Below are 23,708 nucleotides of genomic sequence, written 5' to 3'. Positions count from 1 at the left end.
AATGTTTCTCCATGTTAAATCCCAATCTTTGTTTTATTTCAACTGAAAACAAAGCTCAGATTCACTCATGGATGGGTCTTCTTTTCCTTTAATTCTTTACCAAACATCTTCCACTCTTCCTAAAATACTCACACTGCTTTTAATATGTCTTCATAGATGCCCAGAACACAGCAAATGTTCTATTATGATAGAACATTTCTTGGGTCAAGGAAGGGGTTGTATTTGATAGAGAACATTTCCAAAAGCCATAGTAAACCTTAATCCAAGAGCAATGGGAAATAGTAGGGACCTTCTCTCTTATTACTGCCTAACTTGTCAAACAGATGATTCCATGGACCAGATTGGGTTAGTGGAAAAGGAGGCTTATATATTTGGTATGAAAAAGAGTAGTAGATATAAATTTTCTAAATTGATGTGGAAAATTCTAAATATAGGGCAGCAGAAAGGGAAATGGAGTTTTTATAGTCATTGGGATTCTGGCTAGGGTAGTAGTTGGACAATGTCGTATGTAACGTGTTTTAGAGGAAATGTATTAGAAGTTTAGTGTGCGTTTTGAACAATCCACCTATAGAAGTTTTTTCTCTTGGTCTTTCTAACTGTCAAGTTCATAATTAAACTTAGGTAATCAGGGAACAATTTTGACTTGTTTTTACAACACATCTCTTAATTTTCCCTAAATAAGTTTGGAAAGTGAAGATTATTTGAAAACACAACTAGGAACTTCGGATTAGAAGCCAGTAAATCTGAAAAATGGAGATTTGTTCAATGACTAGAGAAGTCACTGAGGCAGCTATAAAATCAGATTAAGCAATACTTCTATTTATAGTATTAATTTCTTAGCTTTGGGGAAATGAACATATTCAGGAGTTTTTTTGTCTACTAGATTCTAATATTTATCTCAAATTAATTTCAGATTCTTTTAGTGACCACTATACTCATTTTGAAAGAGTTGTCAAGGCTCTTCTGATCAATGCTTTAGATGAATCATTTCTGGGAACATTATATGGTAAGTTAATCATATGAATGTACCAATTTTTTTTCTTTTTCCAATTTTAAACAACCATATATAGTATATAACAAAACCAAGGAGACCCATTCTTAGGCCCCTCCGGTTGTTATTCCCTCAAGAATCAACTGCACCAAAAGTCCCTCCACTTTAAAAACTTGTTAGTGTTTATTATTTGTGAAATGTGGAAAGTACAAAAGAAATGTGTGACAGTCCCCTGTCTTTAGAGAGCTTACAGTGAATTTGAAAATATAGGACGCATACTCTTAAAACAGCAGCATAGTCAACACTCATATGTTACCCTAGCCTCTCTAAGCTCCTTGAATTTCACCAGAAGTTATGCTGTTTTAAGCTTTTGTGCCTTTGCTCATACTGTTCCTCCTTAGAATATAATCTCTTTCTACCATAGATTTTCCAGGCGAATGTAAAATCATTTTGACTATTAAAGCTATCTATGAGCCCTGGCAAGGTGGCTCGGTTGGAGTGTCGTCCTGTGCACCAAAATGGTGCGGGTTTGATACCTGGTTGGGGTGCATACAGGAGGCAGTCAGTCAATGTTTCTCTCTCACATCAATGTTTTTCTTGCTCTCCCTTCCTCTCTCTCTAAAATCAATTTAAAAAATCCTCACATAAGGATTAAAAAAAATTATCAATGACCCACTCAGGTAACATTTGTTACTCCCTCATTTATACTAGCATTATCCTGAGTATGGTGGTACTGATATGAATACACTTTTTATATGTATATTGAATATGTATTTTGGCCTTCTTTCCTTCCAAGAGTATGAGAAGAAACATACCTTATATATACTTATCCCTTGCATCTAGCACAGTATCTGACACTTAATAAAGACTATTATAGTCTTTATTATAATAGAGACTTAATAAAGTATCTTGTGTTGAGTATCAACCTGAGTGCCAAAATAAGATTTCATTCACAGCTCATTGAACAAATATTTGATGAGTGCCTACTAAAGGCCAGGGGTCATTTGAGGGCTGGGGATATGGTAGTGACCATGACATGTGATTCCTGACTTGCATGTTTCATAGAGTCTAATGGGAGAGACAGAGAATGAGTAAACAAATTTATAACAATCTGATTTCAACTATTGATTAGTTCTTGGGGAAAAAAAGTAGGATAAGGAGATCAAAAGTGACAAGGAAAAGAAAGTCTATGTTAGATTGGTCATAGACAGTGTCTCAAGAGGTGACTTGAACAGAAGCCTGAAGTGAGAGAGGAAGTAATACGTGGATCTAGCAGAGACCACAGCGAGTTCAAAGACCCTTAGGAAAGAGTCAGTTTGATGTGTTCAAGGAACAATTAGAGGGCCTGTATGGCTCTTTCTTCTCCCTAATGCTCTGATGGAATGATTTATTTTTACATCATTAAAAATTTATTTTAATTTAAAGTGCTTCTAACCAACCAACCTAAAGCTATGGGAAGAAATCCTTAAGTGTTTAGTTATTTAAATATTTCATGAGGGCAAAGTGATTGGGATTTTTTGTTTTTGTTGTTCCCCTGAACAGATGGTACCAGGCAAAAATCATATGCACAAGACATGTTGACATCTCTTCATTATTTGGATAACCGCTTTGTTCAGCCTCGTCTAGAGAGTTTATCCTCTAGAAGTCGTTGGAAAGAGCAGTATAAGGTATACAGTTTTATTTATTTTGTAATCTCTGGGAGGCACAGGGGGAGTGGGAGACCTCTCAGGATTTCAGTGTTCAGTCAGGCTTAATAACCTCCTAAATTATTGGCATTTTTTCTTTTTAAATAATCAGCTCATTGTTTCTTACCACTTCTAAAGGCTATTATTTTAATCATTCACACTTAGTATCTCTGTCTAATAATTAAGTAGTTCCAAATGAAAAATAACTTTTGTATATCCAAAGGGTTTAGCCCATGTCTTAAAATGAGGAGATTGTCTCACAGGGTGTTCATTGTTGTTTCAGAAAAGTTAGGGTTTTGAAAAACCATGAGTTTAACTTAACTGGAAGATTTTTCAAGGAGAAATAGTGTGTGAATTTATACTGTAAATCTTCAAGAGGGCCATATAGAATGTAATATTCCCAAATTTGTCTTTTACTATGGGGCTCCTTTTCATGAAATACTGATCACCTCCTAGGATAACTGATTTCCATGACACAATTTGGAAAATAAATGCCTCGGTTGTCTTTAATACCCTTTTCCACCTTAAGAGTTTATACCAATTTGAGTAAAGCATCTTTTTAATTTATAAGATATATTGGATTCCATATTATCCTCTAGATTTCTTTTCTATGATCTCTAATAGTAGAGAGTGCACTATATGATTTTTAAGGTTTCTTTTTTTTCTCTCCACTTCTAACATTCTGTCTTCTAATGATTATTAGTAAGAGGAAAATGGCAAGATAAGTGAAGTTCAAGTTCCCTAACGTCCTTCTGGCACTTAAATCATTAACTACTCTACCTCATTTATGTCAGGAGATTTGGCTTCACCCAAGGCCTGTTCAGCATTAAATTACCTAATGATAAATTAGCCACAGATGGTTACACTTAAAGGCCAGTTACAGGATTCCAGAAAGAGTTAGAAGACTTCAATTGGAAGGATGGCTTGAGTTTAGGGTATCTTTTTGACTGTGGGTGTTTTTAACTTCTCTAATCTCCAGTTTTTTCCTCAGATACAGAAAATATTTACTTATTTTAAAGGGGACTATTTACTTACTTAGAAAGCAGATAGTATGCAGCTCTTAGAACATGATATAAATACTTTTTTAATAGAAAGAAAAATAGCATTATTCATTGATCATTTAGTTTTGCCAAATAATTTACATGCAAAGTAACACATCTTATTTGGTCTTCAAAGTCAACCACATTAGGAAGTCACTATTATTTCCTCGATTGGAGATGAGGAAACTATGACTGAGAAAATTGAGTAATATAAGGTTACACAGCTAGTAATGAGCCAAGCCCACATTTAAACCTAGAAATGTCAGGTTTCTACAGTTTCTCTGATTCCGAAGCCCATACCATTATGCTATAGTATGATTTACCATACTATAGTAGGTTATGCTGAATTTGGATAACCCAAAGTTCAAATAACTATAACGTACAACAGTATATTAGCTTAAAAACTTAGAGACATAGATAATTCAGTATGATCTTGGTCAGGATAAGGTAGATTATGCTGTGAAAATTAAATAATGTGACAAAAAATAAACCTACAACAAAAATTGTAATAGCTTAATTCAACAATTTATTTTTTACTTACATTAGATGTTCAGTGTAATTCAATAGGAGTGCTCTGCTTATAGCCTCTCAGGAAACTAAGCTGACAGAGCTTTCAACTCAGCATGTATTTCCCTGAGTAACACAGAAGCTGGAGGGAAAGTGGTTAGTCAGTCACCTGTTCACTCTGAAAGTCAGCATGTAAGTGACATGTGTCATGAAGAGTCATGAAATATGAAAAATAGTAAAGGTAGACAAAAGGCCATATTGTGAATCATCCAATGTAGAAATGATCAGTCTGTTGGATACCTACTTAATATAGAATGTGAAAGTGAATTAGTAACCCTGCTTAAATATTTTCATTGTGTACAGTTCAAATGTTGTGGTAAAACCTAATCTATACTACTAATTTAAACAGTAGTCTCTCACACAGGTCTAGAGAGCAAGCAAGAATACTCAAGCACAAGTAATTACACAGCTTAATAAACCTTATTTATGAGTCCCAAATATTTTCTCTTTGTTTTAGCTCAGCAATTACACTGACCATTTCAGTACTGGCCACCTAGCAATCCTAGTTCCAATTTGTTTATTTTCATAGTACTTTAGTAAGTAACCAACAAAGATTAAATTATTTCTGGAATATTTTGTTGAAAATATGATATAATTCCCACAATGGAGACTGAATGTGATCTTGTTTTTCCCAGTTGTTGACTAACCTAGATGATTTCATCTTTTATTATATTTTGAATTTTTGCTGCTCATTGTTTCCTATTTTAAACTAATTAACTCCTCATTAACACTAACTAGAGATGAGAGAAAGGAAAAGAAAACCTGTGAAAATCACTACTTCATAGTAACTCATGAAGGATATGAAACTAACTTTTTTTCTGGTCTGGTTTTTTCTACTTACTATTTCTAAGTTATAAATTCATTTATATGTAAAAATATCTTGTCAAATACTTACTGTGTGCTCAGTATTAAAGTTAGATATATTCAATACCAGTGTTTGCTCTTACATTTCATCCTGTTATTATGATTCCTAATGTTGCTTTTAATTTGGTTAGGTTCTATTTGTTGTCATCCTTCTAATTCTTCATAGCCTAATTACATACATTTTTGTTTGTTTGTTTTCAGGAGCGTGTAGAAAATTATTCTAATGTAAGTATCCATATGAAGAATCCTGAAAATTGTTCCTGCCAGGCTTGTGGATTGCATCGCTACTGTAAATATACAGTGCATTTATCGGGACAATTGTATAATACCAGGACTATGGAAACAGATGATTTCATGTCACATGATAAACAGGTATTCTTTTTCTTCTCCTTTTAGTTTTCAGTATTTGGGAATTTTATACTAAGCTTGCACAAACAACCCCAAGTTATTTTTTACAAATGGAGAAAGTGCTAGGAGAAGGGAAAAGAATACAAGGAAAGATAGTACAATTTTTGAATGTGAAAAATGTGTCTCACCAGCAGATTTACTCCTAATTCAGTCAGATGCTAAAATCCATGCACATTTTCTTTGGGTGAGTACACTTCACCCAAACAGGAGGGGGTTGGGGAGAGGGTATAGGATGAGGAGGAAAAGGGAGGTAACTAGGGCAGAAGAAGCAGATGCCATTTGGGTCCAAAGGAGAATTTGACCCAAGTGGAAAACTGTGTAATCTACCAAATTCACAATCTACAAGCAAATAATTGAAAAGGCCTACTCATCCCAAGAGGAGAATTGAAAAAAAAAACATGCTCCAACCTAGTCTATATCAGAAGTGTGTCAGTCTAGAACAGTTATCACATACTTAAGATGCTGTTAATTTTTAATGAATAGACAAAACTGAAGAAAATGTTGGAAGAAAAGTATTGATAAACAAGAGCAAAGTAGTTCAATATGAAGAGAGAAAAAGTACAGATGCAGACTACTTCTATCTCTTTTTTTAATCTATGTAAAAATATTGCATTTATAATATAAAACTTGATATTGAAAGCTCCCTCTGGTGAATCTGTATATTTGTGAAGGGCATATGTGTTTTGGAGACTAGTTAGAAATCCAAAGTTGACTCTAAATATTGCCAGTTGATTATTTAAATACAAAATATTTAAATTAATATTTAATATATTAATATTTATTAATATAAATATTTAATGTTTAAATATTTGGGTAGTATGATTCTTCAATATTATTGGGCAATAATTAACCAAGTCCCTCTGAACAATCTGAATTGCAAGAATCTCTGGAAAGTGTGTATAGGGTTAATGAATTCAGATGTAATCTTTAGTGCTTTACTTGGCAAGTTACTATAAAGACATGTTTCTTTTCTCAACAAAGTCATATACAGCTTTCACAATTGTTTAAAACTGGTTTATAACTTTATGAGATAAGACATCTGGATTCTTAATAAAAGTGATTTAATACTTTAAGGATAATTTTTGGTTGTATAGATAAAAATATTGCTGTATATTCACTGTCTTTGCTGTCTACAGCTAATCTTGAAAAGGGGGGTGAATTAGAAAACTATTTCTTGAGTTCTTATATTCCTGTGAAGGCATAAAGATTCTGTGTAAAATAGTTGATTCCAATATCTAGAAAAAAGGTGATCTCATGAAATAAAAGCAAGGAACATTAATACACCAGTCACACAATTGGAAAAATACAAAAGTTAACAAATATATTGGAAAATGATTATTTTCTATTTAAAGGCATATAATAACTAAAACTACCCCAAGATGCCAGTTAATAGTTCAAGTAGCAAAGTACTTTTAAATAAAGTGATAAAATGCAATTCTGTTAAGATTGCATTGAAACTAGCAATTTCATGGAAAGATTCCTAGAGAAAGAAAGGATGTGATATATCTTTGTAGGTACTAGATAACTATATACTTGTATAGCCAGAGTTATAGAGCTATACGTATTCAGTGCCTGTAAGTATATTATTTGCAATGTGATTCAATAAAAGCAAATGACATAATCATGGACTTCATTGAAGCATTAGTTATAATACTGGGTTGGCCAGAAAGTTCATTTGATTTTTTTTCTGTACAAATACTCTAGTAGCACTTAGTTGTCTATAACTTCATTCAAAGCAATTTTGTTAGCTTGTATTGTGACAGCTGTCATATCAGCCCGCATTTTTTTAAAAGAAACTTATCCAAATTAGTGAATTTTTGTGTAGCCATTTTAATATTGAAAATGGAAGAAAATTAGCAACATTTTCAGCATATTATGCTTTATTATTTCAAGAAAGGTAAAAACACAACTGAAATGCCAAAAAAGATTTGTGCAGTGTATGGAGAAGGTGCTGTGACTGATCTCGAGTGTGTCAGAAGTGATTTGCAAAGTTTCCAGCCGGACAAAGGTCTATCATCAGGTAGACCAATTGAGTTAATAGAGATCAAGTGAAGATATTATTGAGAATAATCAATTATACCACATGGGAGATAGCCAACATACTCAACATATCCAAATCAGTGCAGTTATTGGTGAAAATGAAAAGTGTGTCTTTTTGGCCAATCCAATACAAAAATGGAAATAATCCAAATAAAATATTAGAGTGGGGATTTAATAAGCTATCATCATTTTGTCATACAATACAATACAACCACTAAAATAATATTTGAAGGTTATGAAACAATGCTAGGTAAAAGTGAAATTATAAGCAATGTATATATACTACCTTGCATCTATGTAAAAATGTGTATATTTGTATATATAGCTATATGCAAGCATTCAACTATTTTATATATTAAGATAGTATGATTGAAATTCTTTAATATTACATTTTTCAGTAATTTTTTCCTGTAAAGGAAGAATAATTTATTAAAATCTTTTATATCCTACTGAATTACCATGTCAATGCATATATGGAAAGGAAAGGGAGTAAAAGGAAAGGAGGAAAGGAGGAAAAAAACACAAAGCTGTTTTTAATCAAAGGCATCAAAGAGACTGATTACCCCCACACCCACATTCAGGTTATTTTGAAAACTAATTTTCCATTTTGCGTTACTGCTTATAGTTACATAAATTGAGACTCCTTAGGGTTGCTGGGGTTTTCTTTTAAGGTGCAACTAATACTTTAAAAGAATGCTCTTAATGAATTTGTTTAATGATAAAACTTTTCTTGTTATACTATCTTCTTTGAGAAAAGGGATGCTTTGATGGAAAATAGAATTAATGGGAGAAAGTAATTTTCGTAAAGCCGTCTTGGGTAGGATACTGAGATGAGAGGCCTTGTGGGCATAGATGAGAAGGTAATCACCTGGAGGAAAGAGAGATGTGAAATCTGACAGGCAGATGGGAGGACTGACAACAGTCTTGAATTGATTTTTAATTTTTCCCAGGGTCTGTCCAGATTCCTCAAGGTGTTTAAGGTCCAATGGGGCAAGGCAGGAGTATGACACAAGTAGCAGTGGATAATGCGTCCGTGCTGAAAAACGGGCCAGGAGGAAGTAGAATCCCTTGGCTGGGTGTGTTGCACTCTCGGGTATCCAACCTTTCGGCACGTGTGCGCCACACTGAAAGAAGAGGAGTTGTCTTGGGCCACACATTAAATACACTATGGCATTTAATCACAAAAAAAACTCAGTGTTTTAAGTAAGTTTATGATTTTGTGTTGGGCTGCATTCACAGCCATCGGGGCTGTTGGTTGGACGCCCCCGCATGTTTCTAGAGGTCTAGTATCATAAACAAACTCCTTTCCATCCTTCCTCTTTCCTGAGGATCTTTTTTCTTCATATTTAACTTCTATAAAGAGCTGGATCCATATATAAAGGGCCTAGAGAAATATGTTTTTTAAATTTTTTTAAATTTATTTTTCAGAGGGAGGAATAGGGAGGGAGAAAGAAAGAAAGGGAAACATAGATCAGTTGCCTCTCACAGGCCCCCAGTTAGACTCAGGGCGCCCAGGCATGTGCCCTGACTAGAAATCAAACCAGAGATCTTTCGGTTGTCAGGTGGGCACTCAATTAATTGAGCCACACCAGCCAGGGTGAGAAATAACTTAAAAAGTTACCTACAGTTAGCTGGATATTACAGATGTACGTAATGCATGTTTCATTATATTTCCTTCCTTATTTTGTTAATGTTAATTTATACTTCTATTGGCTATGTCTGACAAATTTGCAATTCACCCTCTTCTGCTTTTGGAAAATTTGGTAACAATTTTTACTTTGTTTCCAGTTATTTGTTTGTATGTTGAGATCCCTTAGGCTCAGTTATTCTCAGATTTATCAGTTTATAGAACTAGGCTACCCTGTATGTAATCATTTATACGTCACTTGCCTGTTCTGAGAACAATCATCACAGCACTTATATCTCTATCTCCTGAGATTTTAATACTATCTAGTTAGAATAGTGTCCTTAATGTCTAGAAATGCAATTAGATAATTAAAAGTAACCTTGAAAACATTTCTGGACATTTAAGGACACTGTCTTAATGGTGTAGATTAGCTTTTCTTGTTTTAGTACTTTTGTAAGTGGAATCCTCCAGTGGACACTGTGTTGTACTACATTACTTCATAAGGTCTAGCAGGGTGCAGCAATACACTAAAAATGGGTGTGGTGAGGGGAGAGGTCTGCTCGAACTATACAGCTGTTATTTACTGTTTTCTGTAAGCCCTACTCGCTTTCTCCCATATAAAATGTGACCCCTTTTGAGGGAAAAAATAGTGTGAGAATATTCTAAAGGTAATTTTGGGATTATTGACCTACATAAGTGTAAGTAGATGCTAGGAGAGTAGGAATTAGAAACAGAAAGAAGTGAACTGTAATGTTTACTGATAGATGTTTTTGTTACATATTGGGAAAAAAATTAAATAAGGATTTTTAAATACCTCTTTAAATACCAGGTTAAAAATTCTTTACAACTCTGGCTGGTGTGGCTCAGTGGATTGAGTGCTGGCCTGGTCACCAAAAGGTTGCCAGTTCGATTCCCAGTCAGGACCCATACATGGGTTGTGGGCTAGTTCCCCAGTTGGGGGCATACGAAAGGCAACCACACATTGATGTTTGACTCCCTCTCTTCCCCTCTCTCTAAAAAGAAATAAATAAAATCTGTTTTAAAAATCTGTACAGATAAATTCCTCTGTAGAATATAGTATAATGGAAATTAAAATCAGATTCTCCTATATTTTATCTCATATAGCCATAAGAGACTTCCCCCTCAGTCAACTTTGATGGTAGAAATGGAGAGACCAAGGGTACCCCTAGTGGCCACTGCAACTATTTTACTCAAAGTGAAAGGCATTTGCAAGTAAATTGTTGTAATGGATATGACTAGTTTAATAACATTGGAATGCAAAAGATACTTAGAGTAAGCAAGCAGTGTACAATAATACCTGATTATTTCTAATGACCTGAAAAAGATAAAGGTTTACACAGAATGTGAACAGAAATCTGAACATGCTTTTCTTCAGCTTTTAGGGATTTTTAAAAAGATCGTAAGCTGTCCCAAATACTGTCTTCACGGGGTGACACATCAAACCTGACTGTTGCCAATTATCATGTTTAACTTTTAATCATTTTGCCACTATACTCTTGGGTTATTTACTGAACTCACCGCTTGTGTGATCCCTTGCAGTGGGTCTCCAAGAAAACAGTACAATTCTTTGTCAAATAGAATAAAAGTTACATAGATCAATGTTGTTACTGTATCATTTGTATTGAACTCATAAAAGCCTAACCCATTAGTGGATCTATGCACAGAGACAAATACACAGGTTAGGAAGGTTACTCCATGAAAATAAGATGAATCATGTTAGAATGTTTGAAGCCCTTTCTGTTTCATTTCCTACAATGAATGAAAAAATGTAGGTATAGTTAGTTATATTTAATTAGGTCAGTGCATTGACACTCTTCCTATTTTAGCTATAGGTGGGTTAACAAAGGATATATTTAGACTATTCTGAAAGAAATGTTCTTGTTAGTTGATTTCACAAGAAGAGTATTATTTATTATAAAATCCTAAAAGTCCATATAAATATAGAATTTAAAATTCTTAATTTGCAAACAATAAAATGTTAATATAGTGTAATCAGATCAGACTCATTAAAGACATAGATGTGACTGAACAGTTATTTTTTACTTTACAAAATTTTTTAGAAAAAAATTAAGTAAAAAAAAAACTGCCAGTACTTAGTATTGATACTTTCTAGCTTATAACCTAGAAAATTATCATGATCCAGGCATTTTTAACTCAGTCACTGTGCACATTCAATAGCTTGCACGCTTTTCTTGCTTCCAGGTGTACCCATCCTCTGTCTTACAAGCCATTTTTCTCCTCCTTCCCATACTGTCTTTCAAAGACTTAGTTCAAGCATCACCTACTTGAGGAGCTTTCTCCCCTCTGGATTCAATTAATTGTCCAGCCTCTGTATTTTAATAGCATCTTGTGCTTAGTATTTGACACATTGTTGTTGTTGTTTTCTTTTTTTTTTAAAGAGGGAGAGAAACATCAATGTGTGGTTGCCCCTCACATGCCCCCAACTGGGGACCTGACCCACAACCCAAGCATGTGGCCTGACTGGGAATCGAACCAGCAGCTTGTTGGTTTTCAGGCTTGGGCTGAATCCACTGAGCTAAACCAGCCAGGGAGACACATTGTTTTATAGTCATTTGTTTTTCTCCTGAGATTGTAAGCTCTCCTAGTACAGGTAGGAGGACATCTTTCACTTATGTATTTCCAGTGCTTGAAACATAGCAGGTGCTCAGGTTTTGTTAACTGGGTTACATAAATGAGATGATAATGGAATCATTGCATAAACATTTTTAAAAATATATAATGTGTTAAATTTTACTATTAAAATCTGAAAACCAGAAAATGTGTATGTTCATTGCTATATTATTCACATCACATTCAGATTATGTGTATTTCTTGATTTAGGTGTTTTTTGTTGGCAGAATTTGTGCTGAACGTACCAAAATTTATCATAAACTGAAGCATTTTAAATTCAAGTTGTACCAAGAATGTTGCTCCATGGCAAAGACAGGAGAAGTTGAAGATGAACAAGTTAAAGAAACAGTGGAAAGAATTTTCAGTCAGTCAAAAGAGAGTGGCTGGATTGAGGAGGTAAGGTGAATATAAAATAACCATCTCATTGAGTAGATTCTGGAGCCTAATTATGACCAACAAAAGGATACCAATGATTGGAAGTCAGCGAAATTTAAAAGAGAATCTCTCCTTCTCTCCCTGTCTTCGTATTTTCTTTTTTCACCCATTCCCTTCATGCTTATCACTGTCCTGCCCTAAATAGGTGGTCTGATGTTCTAAGCATTCATTCAGCTCATCAGGTAAATTTTAATCAGCAATAATACTGTCCCTTAATGAAGGCTTTCTGTTTTCACTTTTATAAATGTGGTGTTCCTTACATATATATAAGTCCCCTTATTTTCTTTGACAAAGTACAGGACTCACCTCTGCTTGTCTGCTTCCTATTCTTTAGAACAGTTCTTGTGACCTGAGAGTGAAGAAGCACCTGGTGCCAATCTGAGGAAAGGATCTCGGCTGCCAGTCCTAATACCACCCACATCCTCTTCTTGAGGACATGGGACTTAGCAGTGAGCCCTGTAACTGAAGATCAAGGGGAAAGCAGAGGTTTCAGGCCACGGCACTGATTATGACTCCCCCAAATCCTGTTAATCACTAAATTTGATATCAGGAATCAAGCGGGGGTTTTGAAGAGTGCACTGGATTCCTAAAGATCTGCTGGCAGCTCATGAGCTCTGGTCTGCTCACATAGCTTTTAGAATTGTTTATATACATTGAAAGAATACTAATATGAAATCTTTCAAATATATCTAGTTACATGAATGTGTAAGACAGAACATATAATAGATTTTCAGGCAACCCAGATAAACTGTGTATTTAATCCTAAAAAAGAAGCCTGATTTGAGATCCATTGCCTGGGTTATTTACATCATAGGGGAATTTGTGGAAGAGGAAAATAAAAAAGAAGAGAGCTTAGAGAGTAAGCTTATGAGCAAAGAGAAGAAAAAAGAGAACAAGAAAACAGGAACTTCTTAGAACACATGTTCGGCAGAGGTCTCTGGGTCTAGAGAGTGACATCAGGATTGGTTTCCCTTTCGACAATTATCCTCCCACAGCAAACCACCACCCAGTGAACTCTTTGCCTGCTCCCCACATCTTGGCACTTAAGTCTTGTTTCTCTCATTTTACTCTCTTCAGCTTTTTATCTTTTGCTTTGCTTCTGCTTCTCTCACTCTCTGTGCTTTCCTCCCTGTCCTGGGTGCTTTTCAGTTTGCCTTAGGGAGGAGCCATCACTTATCCAGTAAGTTCTGTCTTCGTTTTCCTAGATAACATTAAGTTCTTAAGTGCTTTTATTGATGCATTTAAGTGTTGCCAACCCTCTGGAGGAGTTGAAAGACCAATTGGGACAGCATATTTTTAAAGAATTGTGTACGAGGTGTAGGAAAATCACTGTGCATACACACACACACATACACATATACATATGTATACATGTATAATGTAATAATATATCTGGGAAGAACAATAAAATTTTGCAGAAAAAACTAAAACCATTTTTAAATTAAGTACCTCAGAGAAAGCTCAACAGGGTTCATGACAACAGAAAAGATGTGGAAAAAGAAAAAAAATATTCTTGGGAAAAGAAAGCCAAGTGTCATATTGTGCTTAAAGAATAACACTTAGCATTGGCCATTGAAGGTGCTTCAAGATCGTACATGTTTAGGACAATGTGCACATTTTTTCACATAAAGTATCAAAGAGCTTTTGTTTTCTTTTTGTGATCTCCCTACTTTAAAAAATTTGTCCATGGACCTTCTCAAAAGATTTTTCTGGAAACTAAAGAAGTTTATAGCCAGTGTAAACCCATATGCAGCTTCTTGTGCTGTGATTAAATTTCAGAACTGGTTGGGTGCTCTGACATTTTTCAGCCTCATTCTGCCTGCCCCTCAGTGTGTGTGTGTCTGAGTGATGGCACTACATGTGTGCTGGTGATGACGCTTGCCTTCTTTTTTGGCTGCAGTTTCATGGCCACAGTTGCTCTCACCCTTTAGAATGCCAGGGCTCAGTACTATTGAATGGATGTATATTTGTGGCTCTTCTTGTTCTTGCCTCCCAGTTACTATGTCAGCCCATCCTTCAACCTTACACAAACTGTTTCTTCCTGTGTTTCTTCCTCCAGCTAGTTTCACACCTTGGTTTTTCCTTTATCTGCTCTTTCTTCCTCCAAGCATTTTTCTTCCATCATCTCAGGATATCTCAGCATTTCTTCCTCAAAACCTGCCACCTAGACTGACTTTATTTTTCTTGTTCCTGTTCCTAACAGTTCAACTAGGAAGATCTGTTTTTAACCTAATTATATTAAAAGTTAGGAGCAACTTAAGTGCCAAAAAAGAGCAAATGATAAAATTATAATAAAGCCAATAAATATATAATATATGTCTCATTCTAAATTAGAGCTGAAAAACATACTATTATATGCCACTGGCAAAATTCTAACTTTTTTTTGTCATGAAGAAGGTGTACATGATGATGTGGTTTGCAGGGCAGTTGAATGCAGGATAGTCGGGCTGGGGTGGTGAACACATGAACACCAGGAAGTAGACAGTATATGTCTGCACAAGTATCAAGTTTCAGTTTTATAAATGGGTTTAAAGCAAATTTAAATGTATTGCATAACTATTGTTATATAAATAAGAATTTTAAGTTATGATTGGATATCCTGCCACATCCCAAAACTCTTCTCACTTGTTCTCTTTCTTTACCCCTTTTTAACTTGAAAAATTTTTTTCTTCTACTCCTTAAACTAATGTTTCTCAAAACATAGCCCTAAACTATCTATGTCAGAACCACCTAGAACCACCTAGAAGTTGAAAAATATGTAGTCCTTGGCTTCACAACAGACCTATTCAATAAAAATCCATAGGTGATTCTTAGCAAATTAAAGATTGAAGACCCCTGCTTAAGAGTAAATGTTGCAGTAGGTCTTCTTCTCAGCCTCAAAACTCTTTCCCTTGGCAAACCTATTCCCTTTTCCAGGTCTAACCGCTACTTCTGAGTAGAAGACTCCAAGCTTTCGTTTATGTTCTGACCTTTTTCTCATACTCTATTCCCATAATTCCAACAGTTTTAGTAGGTCCATCTGGCACTCTAAGGGCTTGACATAATAAGACCCACACTCTCAAATTTTTAATAAATAAAAATAATAGAAGCAGAATCTTTAGGGAGACAGAATGAATTGCAAGGCAATACTGCCTTCTCTCTGAGTTTACTTTCCCTTGAAAAGGTTTTTCTTTTTTCATACTAAAGCTGCACCCCTGCCCCCACCCTTTAAATCTCAGAAATGGCATATGACAGTGGTTAAAAGCATGGATTTAAATATTTTCTAACAATAGAATTTGGGGGCAAGTTTCTTCTCTTCTGTAAGCCTAAGTTTCTCTTCAGTAAAATAGGAACTAAATAATAATAATTAGAGTTATTAATAATTAGGGTTTGATTGTGGAGATTAATACCTTTTAAGCATTTAATATAGAGCCTAGCAATTAGTAAGTGGCTATTAGTGAGTGGCTATTTTTAGTAATAAAAGCAAAGGTTTCCTTCCCTTAGCATAGCTCAGATAGACTGCAATTTTCCAAAATAAATTTAATAAGAGAAAGAAATAATATAAAGAAAAACAATATGAAAAGCATTAAAACAGTCAACATGTCTAAAGTATAAACTTCTAATCCTAGAGTATTTATATGTAATAGAACCTGTATGGGTACTAGGTCAAGAGAATCCCTAAGTAGTCCAGAAGTTGTTTCTTCTGTTCTTCATTCTTTCTAGGGAAGCTGATCAAGTAAGGGATGTTTGGGAGTGGGGGTAAGGTTTCATGGCCCTGTTTGGAAGTCAAATGCACTATCATAAACCCTTCCATAGACCACAAAAGTCAGGGTCATCACCTCATTAGGAGTAGAACCAGAGTTCATAAGTACAGTTAAGAAACCATTAGTCAGTTAATCTCAGCTGAGGTAAGCACTTTGAACTCTATCAACCTTGAAATCTCCAAATCATCCTGATTCCTCTCTTTCTTGTTCTAACCTTATTTTTAACTCTCTATCTTCATTGCTATCACTCAAATTTGGGCTCTTGTTATGCAAATTATTACAGTAGACTGCTAACTAGTTGCCAAACTTCTAGAATGGATGTTTTACCATTTAAAACAAAATATATTTTGGATCATGTCAATCTCCTGCCTTAACACCTCTAACAACTTTGCACTGACTGCCACATTATTGCTGAACTCCTCCTTAACCTAGCACTTCCTACTGTTTATTCCCTGACCTCAACCTCTTTGGTTCAGTCTTCTCTCTCTGTTCCTCTAAAAAACCAGGTTATAGTAAAAACCCATACTTTCTTGTCTTGTCTCTGTTATATGGACTATTGTGTCCTACAGAAAACTCTCCCCACCAAATCTTTGCCTAACAAATCTTTTTTTTTCCCAGGACAGCTTAGATGCTACTCTTTCCTTGTTACCTCAGTTCACCATGACCCCCGCTTCTGAAGCCTCAGAACAGTGTCTGTACTTCTTTATGGCATTTGTTATTGGCTGTTGTTGGTGTGTTCCTACTGAACTCCGTTCTCATGAGGGATAAGGAGAGCAAATTAATTTTTTTTTAATCTAGTCATTAGCTGAGTATTTGATATATGTTACACATTCAACAAATTTTTGAATAAGTTATTGAAGTTGTAACACTTCTATAAATATGATATAAAAATACAATTTACAAGAAAGTTAGGAAATTAATAATAATGTTCGGTCTGATCTTTTTCCAATGTTTTACATGAGTTAGAAATGCTCATTTGAAATTGAGCCCCTCTTCATATTAAAAGGACTTAAAAGTTCATGTTTACCACAAAATGAAATTGTTCCTGTTTGTGTCTGTAGATTGAAAAGGCCTAGCTTATCTTCATTGCTTTGAGTAAAATAACTAGCTTTTTTATTGTATACACAGAAATATGGTCAACTTCAAGAATATCTCAATGATGCGGATTACTTTCAAGATGAGAAGTTTGAATTGTAACACATTTCCTTCAGAGAAGATTTTATAAATTCCTGTAAATGTGAAGATCATGACTTTTGTTGTTCTGTATCATGTAACATTTATATATTGTATGTATGTCTTCATGGCAGAATATCTTGTTTAAAACATGTTCACCTTAATTTCCATGAAGTGGCACTCTACAGTCTAATAAAACTTTTCATCTGCTGTACATAGAGAACATAAGCTTAATAATTTTAAGTGTGTTTTGAAGTTATATAACAATACCTTTACAACAGATGATTACCATGTGAATAGCCATTCGTGTCCTGTCACTTTAGTAGAAAAATATTGTATTTTTAAAATGTACTTAGACCATCATTGATGTGTATTTATTGCTGAATCCCTGCCTATATCGATTTATTATTGTGTCTTCACTAATAAATTTTTTTACTACTATCATTTAAATCAGTGGGCCATGGCAGAAACCTCACTTTGTTGTTCAGTTCAGTGCCCTTGCTCAGAATCAGGCTGTGGTTTACCCAGTCCAAGTAAAGCAGATTTCAGGCCTGCAGAGTATTCACCGTTACTTCAGGAATAATTTCATAACATGTGTTTCATTCTTCACAGTGTTTTCTTCTTCTGTTCAATTTTGTCTGTATGTTAACGATTAAGATGTATTTTATCTTTATCCATAATTTTTCCATGTAAGTATTTATGTTAGAATCAGAAAATCTCAGAGAGATAGATTCAGCCAAAAGTAATTTAAAAGCATATTTTGACCCTGGCCAGGTAGCTAAGTTGGTTAGAGCATCACCTCCATACTCAAAGGTTGTTCTATCCCCAGTCAGGACACATGTAAGAAGCAACCAGTGAATGCATAAATAAGTGGGACAACAAATTGATCACTCTCTCGTGTACTCTCTCTCTCTCCCTTCCTCTCTCTAAAATCAATAACAAAGTCCCTAAATAAAAAAGCATATATTTTGGCATCTTCATTGCTTTGCACATCTAAATTGTCTCATAATAAAGTAAAATGGCATCAGAGTGAACAGATGGACCCTGTGTATTCTGTACCTTTAATTCCTAAAAGTGGTGTTCTAGCAGGATCTATTTTAGTGTGGAATTTTAGGTACTTGTTTCTTACTACAAATGTTGATTGAACCTGGATTCATCTATTATATAGTACACTTCTTGGACTTAATGTATGTGCATACACAAAAAGCTACATTTTATTGAATCATCAAATCAATATTAATACTTTGAGATTAATTTTCTGAAGTTATTCCTATTATTGTAAACAAAAAAAGTAGCAAAAGCTCACAAAGTGGTGAAAATACTGATGCTGATGTTTCAGGTGAGGTGTCCATGCCTTACTGCTGATGTCTGAGGTCATAGCAAATGAGCAAGCTTCTTCAGTGGGTGTTTGGAGAGAAAATACAAGAGGCCTCTCATACATGGTAACACCAAAGAATAAAAAAGAGACAGACTGTTAGGAAATGAGAATTAGTATAGATCAGAAGGCCAAAAGCAAGAAGTCTATTAAAAAAAAAACATGTTGAAAAATAGAACTAACTTTTACAGGCATTAGGACATATAGTATGATTTTATCATCTATATCATTGGTACGGCACTAAATAGTTTGTGAACTTACAAATCTACACATCTGTGAACTTTTTAGATCTGGGCATTCATTGCTATAGTGTTAGGTGCTTTGGTGTTCAGTAGCTATGAGTAGTAGATATGAGAAAGACAGACAAGTGAAAGGGATGTAATACTGAAAGAATGCACAAGGCTTTACAGAAGCTTTAGGGTTATAAGAGGGGAAAGCCCCATGAAAAGGAGAAAACAAGGAAAATATTTTTTATTTTATGGAGAGTTGAAAGTAATTGACCAATTTTTCCTCAACTTGTCTGTTCTCATATTCAGATAAGTGGTTCAATTCACCACTCATTTCTTGGTGGTATTACTGGACTTGCTTCTACTCCAGCATGTTGATTGAGATGTAATTGCAGCCTTTGAGCTATTTGGGGAATAGTCTGGCTTTCCTGTGATATTGAAGCAGTAGCCCAGTGGCTAAGAAAGCATAGGTTTGAAATCAGTCTTGGGTTTAGGTCCTTGTTTGTTATCTCCCAGTTACATGTACTGGAGCAAGTAGTTTAATTTTGATGAACCTCAATTCCCTCATTTATAAATGAGATTAATAATACCTATCTCTTCAGACTGTCTGTATATTAAGGGGGATATATGCTAAGGGGCTGTGCCTAGAACAGTGATCATAAATAAATAGTAACATGTGAACAGAAATGAAGGTGTGGTTGATGATGTCAGCTTGAAATTAAATGGCTATAAAGGGTAAATGTATACAAAGACATTATAAAGAAGGGTCCTAAATCACTGGAATATAATATGAAAATTTATTAAAACCTTGCTTGACAAGTTTGTAAGATGTCCCTGTCTAGTTGTAGAAATCCAAGTCGATATCATTTAGGAATAGCAGATTTGGTCAAGGACTCCATGTTAATCAAAATCCACACTACTGCATAACTAGAGTGAACAATAAGTTTTAAATTTAAATACTGCATTTATTCTCATCAAGTATGACTGCTGAATATAAAGTACCCATAGTAATAGAAAAGGTAATATGCAATATGACTTTTTAAAAATCAAATATAAAATGATCAGAACTCCTTTACTTTTTAATGACACCTCCTGAGAGAGTTCTCATTCAAATTTGCATACCTAACCAAGGTATATTTTTGCCTTTCTCCGCATGAGTGGTGAGGAACTTAGCCTGGGGAGGGACAGACAGAAGCATGTTGCAATGAAAAGTATAAAAGTTCTTTTCCATCAGGATGTACTTGTCCTCAATTCCAAATTAACCTTACCAGATTTGTGAAAATAAAATGAACAGCTTAGGCTAGCTTACCTGAAACTAATATTGCAAATAAATTGTCTCAAAATGTTTACATTGATTTTACCCACTCATTTCTATTCATATCTCACTTTGAAGCCGAACTGTGTTACTGAGATACCAAAGTTGGTTTGAATTAAAGTACCATTGCTTGAGACCTCAAATCCAGTGACTTCCAATGACATACACAGTTACAGCACTTTTGGACCTGATTATCTCAATACTGTGCTACCCCTAATTTATTCTCCATAATTAATACTGCCAAGCAGAATTCAATATATAGTTTGGGATCTTAAAGACAGGATCATCTGAAGATGAGAGACATCAGTCTGTGTGAGATGGGTTTGGTCTGTGTTCTTAAAACTTCTTGGAACTCATCTGCTTATGTATTGATTTTCCTCTTTCCTGACACGTGTAAACCAGGTAGCCATGGAGACCTTAGAGCTTGCATTTATTTTGTCACTGGCAATCTTGTATTTTCAACAACAACAAAAAAGCAAACTTTTTTTCCTTTTTCTGGGACTAGTATTGGTAATTTCATCGTAAAATATTTTGTCACTCTTGATTTACTTGTGATCACCCAGGTCCAGAGACACCTGCCTCCCAGGAGCTATGAATGTGATTTCCTCTCCTGTCCACCCCCCTCTCCCCATTCCCAACACTCGCACACTCTCATACAGTCTACTAATGAACATTTCTTCAGTGCTCACCCAGCTCTCGCTAGGGTGCTTAGTGGTATCGTTTACAACATATTGAAAAATGAAAATGATATCCTCAGGAGGTGCGTAGTGTAGGTCTGAAAGGGAAAATACATTCCCTGGCTGGGGATTTCTTAAATATTTACAGCTGATGAAGTGGTTGTGCAGAAGTTGGGGGATTTCCCCCGCCTTGCCCCTTCTGTGGAGGCTGAGGCTGAGCTAAGCGAGCGCTGGGGAGACGCACAGGCTTTGGGATTTACCTCTTTAGCCACTGGGAGGCCCTCTGCGTTCCCCTTTCCCCGGTGCCTGGCTGCAATTACTCACTCGTGCAGTGGCACCAGCCTTCCACCAGGGAGCCCCGGATACGCTCGCCCTCCCCTCCGCCCCCCTGCCCCCCCCCCCCCCCCCATCTGCAGCTTGCTGGCTCTCTCTTTCTCCCTCTCTGTCTCACTCTCTCTCTTTCTCTCCCTCTCCTATCGGAGCACAATGAAAGCCTGTGTATCGCCGTGACTTGGGGCAGTGGAGCCAGTGGTCAGCAAAGCGGCTAACAACAGACGGGAAAGAGAAAGGAAAATACAAGCTACTTTTTTCCCCCATCTATAAAGCGGAGCAATACAAGAGATAGAAGCACATTGCTTATTGCGAGTCCAGACCCTCAGATCCACTGGCTGGGATGGAATGTACAAAAGTGGACAGAAAAGTGTCTGGACGTGACTCGGTGAAATTTGCTGGAAGTTTGTAAGTTTGACCATCGTTTGTAAATTACTCTCGGAAGAGTTTGTCTCTCTTGATACTGTATTAGAATAGAGCTGGGGGTGAGGAATAGAAACGTAAGCGGGAGGGGGGAAATGTGTTGAAGGATCTTTCTCAGTGGCTAGTGACTTCAGACTGCCTTCATTTAAGGCTAGGAAACAGAGGGAATGAGGATTTCACCGGTGATTGGATTAGCTGAAGAGAAAAGCATGGTCCAAAAGTCCAGTTACTGACATTGTTAACAATTGAGAAGCCGTTTCCCTCTTTTGGGAGAAGACATCCCACTGTCCCCAAAGAGGAGAAAACACCGGAGCGAAAGGAAAGGGAGGAGAAATTAAAAGCCAAAAGACAGTCTCTCTTGATTTTTGTGTTTTCAACACTGACTTCAAAAACCTTCTAAAACAGCACTTATTTTTTAACCCGAGGAAAAGTAAAGGCTGCGGGTTACATAGACCGGGTAGCAATGCGTTTCTCAACAGAAACATCTCCGTAAAGAATTTCTGAAACAACTAGGTGAGGGGGAGTCCAGCTCTCTATTAATACCTCTCTCAATTCCCTTTGCTGGCTCTTTCTGTCTCTGGCTTGACAATCCCTGAATTCTTGCTCTAACCCCCACATTGTAGGTTGACACAGTACCTAGTGGCTCTCGTCAGCTTGGTGGGGGTGGGGGGACCCCGCCAACTCTGTCCAACTTCTCTAGAGCTGTCAAATGCAATCCGAGTAAGTTGATCAGGGTTCGTTTCCAACTTATCCTCTGCAATTAGTTTCTATTCGTGTTCCTCATCCTCTTTTTACCAACGCCCCTCCCCCACACCTCCTCCACCGCACCCCCAACCTCTGAAGACCTCTATTCATGTGGCCCTGAACACTGAGCTCACATTGTCAAAACAGATTTTCCTGCAATAGCCAGCAGTAGCCTCCTTCCACCTCACCATCCCAGAGGCAGCAATCATTGTGTCCACCAAGATGGGGGACACAGCGCCCCCACAGGCCCCCACAGGAGGGCTAGGAGGGGCCCCTGGGGCGGGGCTCCCTGGAGGGGGTTCAGTCACCCCAAGAGTGCACAGTGCTATTGTGGAGCGCCTCCGGGCTCGGATCGCCGTCTGCCGCCAGCACCACCTGAGCTGTGAAGGACGCTATGAACGTGGTAGAGCTGAGAGCTCAGACCGGGAGAGAGAGAGCACCTTGCAGCTCCTGAGCCTTGTCCAGCATGGCCAGGGGGCAAGGAAGACTGGCAAACATACCAAGGCCACTGCGGCTGCTGCCACCACTGCAGCCCCTCCACCGCCCCCTGCTGCCCCGCCTATAGCTTCCCAAGCGTCAGCGACAGCAGCCCCACCGCCCCCACCAGACTATCACCATCACCACCAGCAGCACCTGCTGAACAGTAGCAATAGTGGTGGTGGTAGTGGGATCGATGGAGAGCAGCAACCACCAGCTTCAACCCCGGGAGACCAGAGGAACTCAGCCCTGATTGCGGTAAGACTCCTGGTTTTCTCATGATTCTGGCTGTGACCATGTGGCCTTTTGTGAGGGTAGAGCTTGCCTTGGCCTGATGTGGAGTGGACAGCAGTGAAAGGGGCCAAGATGTCACCTGACTGCCTCAAAGGCCATTGGTTGTGCTATTTGTGTGGCATATAGTCTTCCTTATCAAGTTCTGCTGGTGCTCATGCACAGGTTTTCCTCCACGTGTAGGGTATTTCTTAAGTGGTAAGAAGCCTGAGTGGTTTTCCAGAGGCTCTCTGAGGTCCACAGCTTGTAGAAGAGGTGACTACAATCTGGCAAGGTCTGAGCTGCTGAGGAAGGCTAGGTCTCAAGGGTACCCCTGCTTTGGCTAGCCAGCCCTAATTAGGCCCAACAAGCCGTTCTTCAGCCTGAAAACAGTCGATGTGACCTTTATCGAAGCCTTTTCCTTCTTGTCCCATTTCCCATTCTCCTTGGGTTGAGAGAACTCAACTGCTGATATGCAGCACAGAGAAGTTCCCTGAGTGTCCCCTCAGGAAAAAACAAAATTTGGAGGGAAATATCCCAGACCAGTGAAGGAATATTTTTAAGAGACATACTCCCTAATTTTCTATAGGTTTCCGCAGTTCTCTCTCCCATCTAGCGGTTTTTTCACAGACACTACAGTGAGCG

At 36.9% G+C, this 23,708-nt stretch overlaps 2 protein-coding genes across 9 annotated transcripts in view; both read left to right on the top strand.

Annotated features, from left to right (window-relative positions):
* The window catches only part of CCDC82 (coiled-coil domain containing 82), a 31,953-nt gene extending 14,517 nt beyond the window's left edge, over positions 1-17,436 (top strand). For 6 of the 7 annotated variants that reach the window (XM_028514473.2, XM_036028660.1, XM_036028663.1 and 3 more), the window contains 5 exons: positions 914-1,006; positions 2,534-2,658; positions 5,349-5,519; positions 12,085-12,270; positions 17,181-17,436. In XM_028514473.2, the coding sequence (XP_028370274.1) occupies positions 914-1,006; positions 2,534-2,658; positions 5,349-5,519; positions 12,085-12,270; positions 17,181-17,249 (644 nt within the window). In that variant the 3' untranslated portion in view covers positions 17,250-17,436. Of the gene's footprint in view, positions 1-913; positions 1,007-2,533; positions 2,659-5,348; positions 5,520-12,084; positions 12,271-12,643; positions 16,389-17,180 lie in introns of those variants that run through there. The other variant, XM_036028664.1, reaches the window with a different exon arrangement.
* Positions 17,437-21,228: 3,792 nt separating this feature from the next.
* Positions 21,229-23,708, top strand: part of MAML2 (mastermind like transcriptional coactivator 2) — a 347,162-nt gene continuing 344,682 nt past the window's right edge. For both annotated transcript variants that reach the window (XM_028515723.2, XM_036028659.1), the window contains exon 1: positions 21,229-23,051. In XM_028515723.2, the coding sequence (XP_028371524.1) occupies positions 22,539-23,051 (513 nt within the window). In that variant the 5' untranslated portion in view covers positions 21,229-22,538. The remainder of the gene's footprint in view (positions 23,052-23,708) is intronic.

This window comes from Phyllostomus discolor, chromosome 6 (genome assembly GCF_004126475.2).
Source record: "Phyllostomus discolor isolate MPI-MPIP mPhyDis1 chromosome 6, mPhyDis1.pri.v3, whole genome shotgun sequence".
Lineage (NCBI taxonomy): Eukaryota > Metazoa > Chordata > Mammalia > Chiroptera > Phyllostomidae > Phyllostomus > Phyllostomus discolor.
Note: the sequence above shows the minus strand (reverse complement) of the source record. Positions and strands in the feature narration are given on the sequence as shown.